Here is an 11,983-nt window from a genome sequence, read left to right as displayed (position 1 = left end):
TGAACCTTTGCCAGTGCTTAGGGATTAATGCCTTCATAATGTAAAGACAAGGAAGAAATTAGTAATGCAGTGAACTCCTCAGTGTAGTGTCTATAACTGATGAATGCTTACAACACCTCATAGGAAAATGCTTATCCACGGTTTAGAAAAGAGAAATGGGTTTTAAAAGGGGTTCCTTTGGTCACATAGTTATCCAACAAAATCTGGTGTCCAGTTTGATGTAGGAATTGTCTAGGACTCTCCCAACTGGTTGGCAGTTTGTGCTCGGGATGCAAGTTAGACACTGAATATTAAATTCCTTTCTCTTACAGTGATTTCTTACCTGTGCCCTGTCTGTAAATCTATTTCACGCCTTCTGATGCTGGGCTATTCTTGGTGTACAGTAGAGCAGTCTTCTTACTCTGTGGTCCTCCAGATTGCAGTTATGGTTACTAATGCCAGTGGTATTGTTGGAGATCATCCTGCTTTATGCCATATAGTACCAGAAATCCTATTCCACCATGGCCACCCGTACCACACTGCCTATATTTCTGTGCTGAGCTGAAAGAGCAACCTTATGTCAGGAGCTTCCTCAGTAGGAGGAGTTGGAAAGATATTCAACCTTTTGTCAACTTTTTTTTTTTCACTCTGTCAGCTGAGAATAATTGGGTAGGACTCAGCACAAGAACCCAAAGTGTGGCTTTTATTTGGTGAGTTGTCTGGAGTGTACAGGGAAAATGATTTTTGGTTAGGAGGCAGCACATGAAGCCCAGAATTGGCTACATGTCCCAGGATCTTCCATATATTTCCAGGAGCAAGGTGGTATATCTATTCCTCAAACCTTCTTTCCTCTTTGCATACTGTAGCTCACAGTAGTGCAAAATGAGTGCTCTCCTTGATGGGAAATCTTTGAGATCCTCAGAGATCAGGTGGTATTGCTGTTAAAATTACTATTTTGAGCAGTAAAATGTGTTAAACAGGAATCCACTGGTTAATATATCTGAGCTTCATTCTGCTGTCCCGCTGTGCAGTGTGTAATAATCCATTTTGCTACTGCAATGCCTCTTTCATCTGGCAAAATTGATGCTTGCATCAGCATTTGGTTTAAAAGGTATAATACCTACTGCAGCTCATAATACTTTCACCCTGTACCTTTTCTTACAAAAGCATTTCACCACACTTTTGTTCATTACTGATTGCCACGGGTCCTGAGAAGCACACACGTGGTGACTCCGCTCAGCAATGGCAATGCATCACTGGGAGAATGGAAAACACATTAAAAAAAATGTAATTTTCTTCTACAGCACAGCACTTCAGAAGAGGAAAATGATCTTTGAGCCATTGCTTCTTTTAAAGTATGGTGTGCTGCAATGACAAATATACAGCTTTGATGTTTCCTGCTCCACTCGACCATGACATTGTAAATCAGCGTTTTGCTCTTTCATACTCCGTCATTAATAAAACCTGTTGTAACTCTGTTGTAGATGAACATACATTAGCTCTTGAAAACCATGCATCTTAATCATTTCTCTTCTGTAACAGGGGAATTATTGTATTTGAAAACAAAACCTACATACTGGAGCCATTAGAAGGTGCTACAAATAAACACAAGATCTACCGAGCAGAGAATTTGAAAATAGCCCCAGGATCTTGTGGCCACCAGCTGGACATCTCTGCCATAAGAGCTGATGACAATGACACATCACACCATTCTCAAGCTGGCAGGGTAGGTGGATGATGCACTTTTATATTTCTAGTTTGCTGAGTACATCTCTGGTAGCATTCCCATATTACTGTCCACCATAACTCTGTTACATAGAGTCCCTCCTGAGCAAAATATTAAACCTGATTTCTGTTGACATCATGTTCTTAAGCACATGCTTAAAATTAAGCAGAGACTTACACAATTTGCTAGCTCTTTATTACTTTTTCTTGATCCTGCGTGCATAACTTGCTTTTTACTTTCTTTTTGGTAATGAGAAAGCAGAGAAAAGTTTGTGGTTTCATATTATAGTAATATATTTTGGTTCATGTATGATTATAGCAAGAATTTAAGACCCCAAGAACAATGAGCAATGTCTGGAAAAGCTCTTGCCCACCCAAGATGGAAGAGAACATAATAGCTGTGATGCTTTGTTAATATTAGGTTTTGAATATTTACATTCTAGTAGGGAAATATATTACGCAGACAAAAAAAAATTCTCACCATATTATTTTACAAATATATTATTATAATTGTTTCCATGTAGGAAGAAATGCACTTAATATGAAATGCATCTAGCTAATGGAAACTGTAGAAAATGAAATGAGCTAAAAAACAGGAAGAGGAAATACTGTGATAAGTTCATCTGCATATTGGATGGGGATTGTAGAAAAGACTCGTTTAGGGGTTCAGAAATGATACGACGATACCAATCTGCCCTCAGCATTTATTAAATGCCACATATTGGGATCTATTTGTACACGTACTGCTAAGCCCTTACGTCAAGTTAATTGTTAAGGAAAGCAACCTAAATTACATCCTTAGATATTATTTATGTAATGAAAAATTAAGTTATTTGATGTTTTAGGATTATATCTAATGCATTCTCCTTTACATGTAACATTTTCTGGGCTAAGTGTATTTCTGAAAACATGTGTAGGTTGAAAGCATTGGAAAAGTGCTTTTCACAACTTTATTAAGATTGCCTCGGAATCTTTATGGCTTTTGACTGAATTTCACTCAGGTAATCAATGTAGCACTAGGCAACTGAAATAAAATGTGTGCACACAACCAGCTGATACAATCAAAGGAATTTTACGGTTACCCTTATGGTTCTCACATTTTGTTGATGGCTTCAACTGTGTGACAGAATTCACCTTAAATATCTGAAAAATATTTTTGCTGTGGTTCAGTGGACATAATTATAAAAACTGTCAACAGTCACATCATATGGATGGGTTCAATATACATAATGAGTATGTTGGATATGCTTCTAATGTATGAATTTTGAAAGTTGTCTAATGCATGGAGTAAGTTTTCACATTTCAGTGTTGTCATCAGCTAAGTAGATTGTCAGGACATACTGAATAAAGATGACTTGCAAAATATAGAGACATAAGACTGTTCCACATTACAGTGAGTGGCAGAAGTAAGCGAAATCTAGTCTCAGGTTCAGGGCATGATGAAAATTTTGGGTTTCTTGACTGGGGGGACCTTTCCGTTTGTTTTGGGTTTTTTTCCCTGATGCTTCACTCAACTACCTACCCAAAATTCTTATTGAAATGAGAGATCAATATATCACAAAGTTAGACCAGACTTTGAGTTAGATGAAATATGGATAAATGATGGGACAAGCAGTAGACTCAGCTTCCCAGATCCAAACACAAGATTTAATAGAGCAGGTCAGGTAATGTAGCAGATGTGTGCAGACACGTTTTGCCCCATTGGAGCTGGACCTCTATAAATACTGGGTCATTTCATAACTCAGTGAACCCTCAAATTGCAGCAGGGAGTGTGTTTTCCAGTTGAGCTCCGTTGAGAATAGGATTCTACAGAAAGTAAACCTGATGTGTGTGTGGTAGAATATTGTCTCCCGTTGTGTGTATCATAGTTGTATTATTGACTCTTCATTTTAATTCTAAAGGATTAACTCAGGCAATGGATTGTGCATTGATGCAGTTGGCTGCAGAAAGCACGCTGAAAGAAGTCATAATTAGGTACATTTCATAAATAAATTTTGTATCGAAGGAATTCACATAGCCTTTGGGCAAATCACAGGAATGGATTTGTTATGCAAGTCACTCACCAGAGGCTTACATGATTATTCCCTGATAGCCAATTTCTCTCAGGCTATCTCTCTCCAGTCCCAACAGTTTTACTCTTGGTAAAAAGTAAATGGTTTAAACTGGCTGATGTAACAGCGCTCTTCTTCTGTCTTTGTACCTGGATTTTCATGTCTCATCTTTTACTCTTCATTTGGAAGAAGACTAGAGGCACCTTGGAGGTGCATCTCTGATCAGAGCTGCATACTAAATTTCAAGTTTATGTTAGACTTCTAGTGTCTGAGAAATCTATTCTGTTACAAACAACACCCACATGGTCATTTGCCTTATGTGGCATCTCACTCATATCTGATATATTTTGCAGAGAGATAAATCAAGCTCTGCCAGAGCACGGTAGGTTCAGCTGAAGTCTACTGAGACATGGCAGGCCCTTTGTATTGCATCTGCTGCTGTTCCAAGAGCAGCAGGAAGGAACACACTGATTCCTTGGTGTCCTGGTTCCCAGCCAGTGTATCAACAGGAACAACTGATGATCTGTGTGGCAGACGAGGCATGAGCATGTGCACCAAGTCTGTGCACACCTCATAGCCCCATGGTGGTGACAGTTGCCTGCAGTAGACCACAAGGAGGTGACAGAGAACCCCAATACCAGGAGAAGTTGTAAGAATATCTAGCTGAGCTCATTTCCCAGACTCCCTAATAAGTGTAATCCTGTGAAGTGTGTGTATCATTGATGTTTAGTTCGTTAATGATAGCTTTTACATCTTTCTGAGTTCATAAATACTATCCAAATGGAACTTAACTATTTATTGTAGTTTGAAGGCCGTGTAATACTTAAATATGAGTTTAAAAGTCAGAGTTACTAAGGGTTACATCTGTCACTTTCCTCTAAACACAATGCTTCTCGCAAAACATTCAAAATGGTTAATCTGCAGATAACAAAGAGAAACACTTGGGTAACGTGAAGAAAACTTTGTGAAATTTGGCTGGAAGGTGATGTCCAGCACTGACTTAGCTTAGAGGATCACATAGTTTGCCTTGGAACAGTTTGCTTTGGAAAGCTTTAGTCATGTTTTAGGTTATAGAGCATGGGTTTAGTTCAAGACATTGTGGTCATTAGTAGGTCATACATCTGCTTAAGCTCCTTAAGTTTTGGCATGAAGATGAGATTTACTGCTGAGACCTCTTTTCCCTGTCTTATTCCAGAAACAAGGGAGGAATGATGGAATAGATGCTCAGCTGCTGTAAATCATGGAGCTTGTACAGTCATTAATAGGTCACTTAAATTTAGGGTAGCAGAGGAGCTGTGCTATCATTAGTACTGTTATAAAACCATTTAATTTTCTTCCATGATCTTTTTGCAGCTAAGCAAAATTATGACTCTTTTAGACCTGCATGTAGAACTGCAAGTAGCATGGCCAGCTGTTTTATATGAATATCTGGATATAAAATTAAATATATGCCTTCTGAATTTAGCGTATTAGTTTGCTTCCCCAAACACTGACAGTTCATTCTGTTTTTTTCTGCAGCTTTTGTTCTTGAGTTTTTCTTCCTACATTATTTATCAGTTGACCACTTGATCTCTTCTCTGCTTCACTCAATATCCCTTTATCTCTCATTTTTCTTAGTAGCCAGTTTGTCAATTGTGTGAAATGTTTGCTAAAAGTCATCTCATAGTTTCTTCAAATGTGACTTGGAAATAGCAAAGGTCTTTCTGCTACAGTTGATACTCTCCTGTGAGGAAAGATAACTCAAACTTTTCAACTGCAGAAAGCTGAAAGGTTGAGAGAGACTTTGCACCACTTTCCTCATTGCTCTGATCAAATCCTGGGGGTTTTCTTGTAAGTACCATGTAGACTATTTCTGTTGTAGTAGATAAGAGGGAAACGTCCATGAGGAAAAGGAATACAATGAAAATTTGTATGTAATGAAATCTTTGAAAGTCTGAGATGTTGTCTATCTCCTCTTGCAAACACTTTATTGGAACTCAGGCAGAGCTGATTCCAAATATTACTTATTGCAAAAACAAAATACTTTTTTCCTCTTTTTTGGCAGTACAAGAGGGAGACTCTGAAGACAACAAAGTATGTGGAGCTTGTTATTGTGGCAGATAATCGTGAGGTAAGAGAATTAAACTAAGAAGTTATAGGAAGCATGGGTAGGAAATGGGTAGCTGAGTTCAGCTTCCATGGAAGGGACTATTGAGGTAGGGCAACACTCCACTCAGTCAGTTGTAAATGTTCCTTGCAGTACTTGGAATTTGACTCTCAAATGACTGGGATATCTGTCATATCTTGAGGTTATCCCTCAGGCTGGGAAAGGACTTTTTACAAAGGCAGGGAGTGATAGAAAAAGGGGAAATGGCTTTAAACTGGAAGAGGGGAGGTTTAGATGAGATATTAGGAAGAAATTCTTCCCTGTGAGGGTGGTGAGACACTGGAAGAGGTTGCCCAAGGAAGTTGTAGCTGTCCCCTCCCTGGAAGTGTTGAAGGCCAGGTTGGATGAGGCTTTGAGCAACCTGGTCTAGTGGAAGGTGTCCCTGCTGCTGGCAGGGGGGTTGGAACTGGATGAGCTTTAAGATCCCTTCCAACCCAAACCATTCTGTGATTCTATGATCTGGCAGTAGTTCAAGAAGAGGCAAATGCAGATTTGCTGCCTAGGATCACTTTGAGCTAGTTCATTGCCTTCTCTGACTCTGCCCTCGGCGGGACCACCACTGTTTGGAAGACACTGTAGGATCCTGCCCTTGCTTTTGAAGTAGTATTTTACCATCACATTGCATGAAGCACGACTGCCTTCATGACAGTTTGCAGAGAGCTTCAAAGTGAGTAACCAGGGCTGGCTGTAGAAATGTTCCAGTGAACTGAATGTCAGCCAAAGATCTAAATCTTGGCTTGAATTATTTTACTACTTACATATTTTTTTTGTCTCCTTGAACACTGCTACTTAGGGAATTACAATCTATCTCCTGGAAGAGGAGCAAACGAAAGAGCCTTTTCTTTTTCACAAAATATCAGTCCCTGAAAGATCCCTATGTGAAACATAGGGATTTTAAAGTCTTCTGTTAGAACCATAATCCTATCCCATGGCCTGTGCTTATTCTGAGGCAGACCTTGGTCCTATGAGGCCTACAGGAGTCTGCTGATGGCCTTTGGTGGCACTGTGTAATCCCCAAACATCACCGAGAATGCTGGCAGAGTCAAGTGGCTGTTTGGGGGAAACTCTATGATATTTGTGCTGCTAGTACATTGATCCTTTACATTCCAAGTTTCAGAGACAAGGCAAGGACGTGGAAAAAATTAAGCAGAGGCTGATAGAAATTGCAAATTATGTTGATAAGGTAAGAACATTAGCATTATCTCACTTTCTCCAAACTTGCTACACTTTCTGAAGGATGCTGCTGTGAAATCTACGTTTCATCTACTAATAAATTCAGAAACTTTCTAAAGCTTATAAATTAAGGTTTCATGAAAAGAAAAAGTTTGTCACAGAGATTTATTGGTAAGAATAAGTCATACATTTCTAATATTTCCTTTCTTACTAGTGACTGTGTCCCCATCACACCCTCCCAGTGCTCCCGCCACGCTCAGATCAACAACTTTCACAGCCTTTGCCACATCTCCTTATCCACCCACCTTCTCAAAGAGCTAACCCTGCTGCTTTCCTAATACTCAGTATTTCAGAGCAATCCTTTTCTCCAACCAGTAAAGCACAAAAAGTAAACCTAAACCTTTCATAGGCCCTTCAACATACTAAGCTGTGATCTCTGCTCCCCTCCGAACAGTGCTCAGTAATGCATGAACTATATATAGGATGCATGTATCTGTGGAAGCAGTATTCTTGAGGACATGTACAATTTAGCCCTAGGATTTTATTAACTTGAGAAGAAGGTGGGGATAATCCCATGTAGAACAGCGCATAGAAAAAAATGATTGTTTTGAGGAGGAATGTGGAGAACAAAGTCCTTTGCAGCAGCAAGGCTTGTTCTAGTTGTTGAGGTCAACAAAGAGCCTGTGAAGACATGGTCAATAAGATATATAGCCCAAGGAAGATAGCAGAATTAAAAACATGCAGTGCTTAAGGAAGCAGGAGTTGATGGCTGAGTGAGAGCAGTATGACAGAGACATACACTATATTTTTTGTATTTTAATTTCTTGACAATAAACAATAAATGCTAAGAGTCCTCTACAGTGTTTTTTAACAAATTAGAGTTTATTTTTGTTGTGCTATATGGCCAGAAAAAATTAGGAGTCCAGTAGTGAAATTATAACTGAAGGAGTCTTAATTTAGCTGAGAACTTATCAAGTGATGCTTCAAGGGCAATAACTCAAGAAGTATTCTTGATTAAAAATAAGCTGCTGAAGACACCTCCACCTCTTCCATAATTGTCTTGCTGACTTATTACTGGAGTACAGGTGTTTATATGTTACCTGCTCAAAATTAATTTTGCATATTAAAATATATTTATGTTTCATGCTTAATTTATGCACAGCAAATGCCAGTGTTATCCAAATGACTGTAATGCATATAAACAAGACACAGATCTAGTCTATGCTTTGCTTAGACTGTCAGACAAATCTGGACGTGATCGATTCTTGAATCTTTCTTCATATTAGTCTCAAAATAAAATTGTTATCTCTACTCCATTACTAATGCTGCTCTGGCTCCCCTCTTTTAGCAACTGTGGCATTTACTAGTGTGATAACAGTGTGATGTAGCCCACAGTGCTAAAATCATTTGGTTTTATTTGCTGTGAGCAAGACTTAATGACTCTGGCTAAATTTTCAGCTACTTTTTTGAACCACAACTGTAGTCAGCACAACTGCCTCTACCCTCTTGAATTCATGGAACCAAGCCTGACAAGATTCCAGAAGCATTTGGACAAGACCCTCAGACACATGATCTGAATGTTGGGATTGTCCTGTGCTAGGACAAGAGTTGGACTCAGTGATCCCTGTGGGTCACTTCCAACTCACAGCATTCTATGATTCTGTGAATTGCGTTGTGCTAGTGGTGGAGGGCAGCATGGAGAGAGTCATCTGCTATAGCAATAAGTTTATTCAGAAGTGAAGGACACATGAAGGAAGATTCCAGACTGGGGTGGGACATAGAGAAGTAGCATATCTCTGGATGTCTTTGAATGCCTGATGGATATTTAGTCAGGTCAGAACTGTTTTCTCTAAGTCATGGAAATATTTTTTCTAAGTTAGTCCTATTAAGTGTTCAGTTTTGCTCTGGAAGAGGAGACCCTTTGACCCTCTGCAAGAAAGGTTCGTATGTGTATTATGCTTATGTTGAAATATTCCAATCTAATGTGATCTAAAACGTGGTTTTTTGACATGTTTTTATTTTTCTTATTTCATTAGTTCTATAGGCCACTAAATATTCGAGTAGCCCTGGTTGGAGTGGAAGTATGGAATGACATGGATAAGTGCTCTATTTCTCAAGACCCTTTCACCAGCCTCCATGAGTTTCTGGACTGGAGAAAGCTAAAACTACTACCTCGTAAACCCCATGACAATGCACAGCTGATAAGGTAGCCTTGACACTGTATTTAATATCATCTGGGATGTCAGTGATTTGAGAACAGTTGTCCTGAATTCTCCCCCAGCTGCCAAGCTGTTAGGAGGAACATCTGTGCTCCTGAGGGTTTGTCTTTCCCCTCTGCAACCATAAAAAGTGCTTTGCAGAGCCCTTCAGCAGATGCTTCAGATTAATTTCCTTCCACAGCTCTGCAACAGCCCTGTGACTTGTAGGCCTTGCCTGAATACAACTCATGCAGCAGTGTAGATGTGAAATAAGCTGGTAAATACTTCGAGTATGAATTTACAAGCGGTTTAAGCTGGTCTCAATCTAAATTGTTACTGAAAAGGGCAGTCCTGCCCTCACCCCAAAAGTAGAGCTAAGGGGGCACTATGTGAAGCCTGTTCATTAGTAGAAAGACCTCAGCAAACTTTAAAACACAGTCTAAATCACAGAATCACAGAATGTCAGGGATTGGAAGGGACCTCGAAAGATCATCCAGTCCAATCCCCCTGCTGGAGCAGGAACCTAAATGAGATCACATAAAAAGGCATCCAGGCAGGTTTTGAATGTCTCCAGAGAAGGAGAATCCACAACCTCCTTGGACAATTCATTTGCATTTGTGACTTAAAAATTAAATCATAAACATCTTCTACCCTGCTGCTGTTTCCTGGATTAAAGTAATTGAATAAACATGCTCAAAGTAAAAGCACTCTTAAAAAAAAATGTGAGTAAGAGAAACATCTCTTTCTCGAACCAGGTATCATTTTGATCAATGAACCATTTTTTATACTATAGAGATAAACACACCTGACATCTTAGTAATTAAAAGGAGCTCTTTACTTGTTATGTAGATATTCTTACATTATCTGCGTGAGAATAGAGTGAGCCCTTCCAAACTGTGCCTCATGAGATATTTTATTGCTCTCCATATATAATAATACTTTGTTTGGAATTATTACTTTCCAGGCTGTGTATTATAACAAGTAGCATATAAACTTCCCACTGCATTAAAATAACCTTTCTTTGAGCTAGAGACATTATTTTCATGTTTGTATTTCGATTCCCAACTTCAATCGAGGGGAAAAAGGAAAGGAAAGAAGGGTCCTGTTACAGCAGTAAACCCAAAGGACGGTGATCAAATGGATCTTTCCCAGAGCAGGGATGCTGTCATTGTCAGTTTGGCAAGTCGCCATGACTAATCTTTGCTTTTCATTGTTTTAAACCTGCAAATGTCGGGAGCTGACCCATTGGAAGTGGGATCTTTGTTTGAGATTGGCAGAAATACAAGACTGAAAATATTAGGGCGGTATCTTGGCACTGAGTGGTGACTCTGTGATTTCTCTTTTCCTTTCCCTCCCTCCTGCAGCGGGGTGTACTTCCAAGGGACTACCATTGGCATGGCGCCCATAATGAGCATGTGCACTGCAGAGCAGTCTGGAGGGGTCGTCATGGTAAGTGGTAAAAGCACAGGACTTGAAACTGGCCCAACTGGTGCGACACAATCTCAAGTTTTGTAGCACTGTAGTCTGTACCAGAACATCAGCCCCGTTTGTCTCATTTTCAGTCTCAATTTTATCTATATCTATATTCACATTGCTTGTAAATGATAGTTTCCATCGTGAAAAAAACAAGAAAATAATGCATTAAAATGTAGCATGACCTCTTTGTGAGAATCTCCTACTCCTAATTATCATTAAATCAGCTGCTGTGAAGGATGAGAACCAGAAGATGTATTTATTATGCACTTGGGTATACTAGTGTTACAGGCAACAACAGTATATCCTGAATCTTTTATTGTATTGATTTTATTCTGTATTTACAGAGTTTCCTGTGTAAGGTCTTATTTTCCATCTTTGTAGCACAGTAGTTTTATTACATTGCCAGACAATGAGAAAAAACAATGGCAGCATTTATTCTACCTGCACCTCTCTCAAAAGAGTGTTGCTGGTAATGCTGTTAGACGCTAAAATGATGAACATATAATTAAACATCTTAGCCAATTTCTGGAATTAATTCTGGAGTATTTTCTTCCAGAGTTTTTTTTTTTCATCTTTAACTGTTTTGTGCAAAAGTGAGGGAAAGAAGTTTTGCATTAACAAAGCTTTGCAATAGAAGTACTTTAAATAAAATTAGATGTAGACTCCCAGAGCTTGCAGGCCACTAGCAGGCTCAGCTGGTGACCTCAGAGCTCAACGCCGGAGCAGAAAGCCAGGGAGCCCTAAAACTGTTTTAGATATTCTCAGAGTTCAGCCCACACGTGCTGAAAACCTTTCTGTTTCCTACATCTTTGTCTAGACTTCCAGCTCTTTAGGTGATGTGGTGGTTCTCTCCAACTTGGCTGGACACCTCAGCTGCAGATCCTACATAAATGAGGTGGGAGCTCAGGAACACACAATGTTCAGAGTTTGTGTGGTCTCAAAGCTTCTAGCACTTCAAAGCTTAATGGGGCTAATGTGGAGTATGGGACATTTTGCCTCAAGACAATCCATGTAGTGAGGTAATCCCAGAGACACAGCCCCTTGAAGCTCCCGAGTTTCCTTCCTTCTTAACTAGCATGGAAGCTGAGGTTGATCCACAATGGGTCCTTTGTGGTCTCTTGGACAAGTAGGTAAGAGCCAAGCTGGGGCCATGTGTGCATTCAAGAAAGATGATGTATAGATGGTTCATTGTGGGAGGATTTACGAGGTTAGCAGGGAAGCTGAGGTACAGGAAA

At 39.5% G+C, this 11,983-nt stretch overlaps 1 protein-coding gene across 1 annotated transcript in view; it reads left to right on the top strand.

Moving 5' to 3' along the window:
• ADAM12 (ADAM metallopeptidase domain 12) overlaps positions 1-11,983 on the top strand; it is a gene marked incomplete at its 3' end in the record, with an annotated part of 83,437 nt that overhangs the window by 20,614 nt on the left and 50,840 nt on the right. Inside the window, exons 4-8 of the mRNA XM_010167099.2 lie at positions 1,522-1,705; positions 5,800-5,865; positions 7,013-7,084; positions 9,111-9,280; positions 10,637-10,721. Of these exons, the coding sequence (XP_010165401.2) occupies positions 1,522-1,705; positions 5,800-5,865; positions 7,013-7,084; positions 9,111-9,280; positions 10,637-10,721 (577 nt within the window). The remainder of the gene's footprint in view (positions 1-1,521; positions 1,706-5,799; positions 5,866-7,012; positions 7,085-9,110; positions 9,281-10,636; positions 10,722-11,983) is intronic.

Source organism: Antrostomus carolinensis, unplaced genomic scaffold (genome assembly GCF_000700745.2).
Source record: "Antrostomus carolinensis isolate BGI_N321 unplaced genomic scaffold, ASM70074v2 scaffold6064, whole genome shotgun sequence".
Lineage (NCBI taxonomy): Eukaryota > Metazoa > Chordata > Aves > Caprimulgiformes > Caprimulgidae > Antrostomus > Antrostomus carolinensis.
This window is presented reverse-complemented; position numbering and strand designations above follow the sequence as displayed.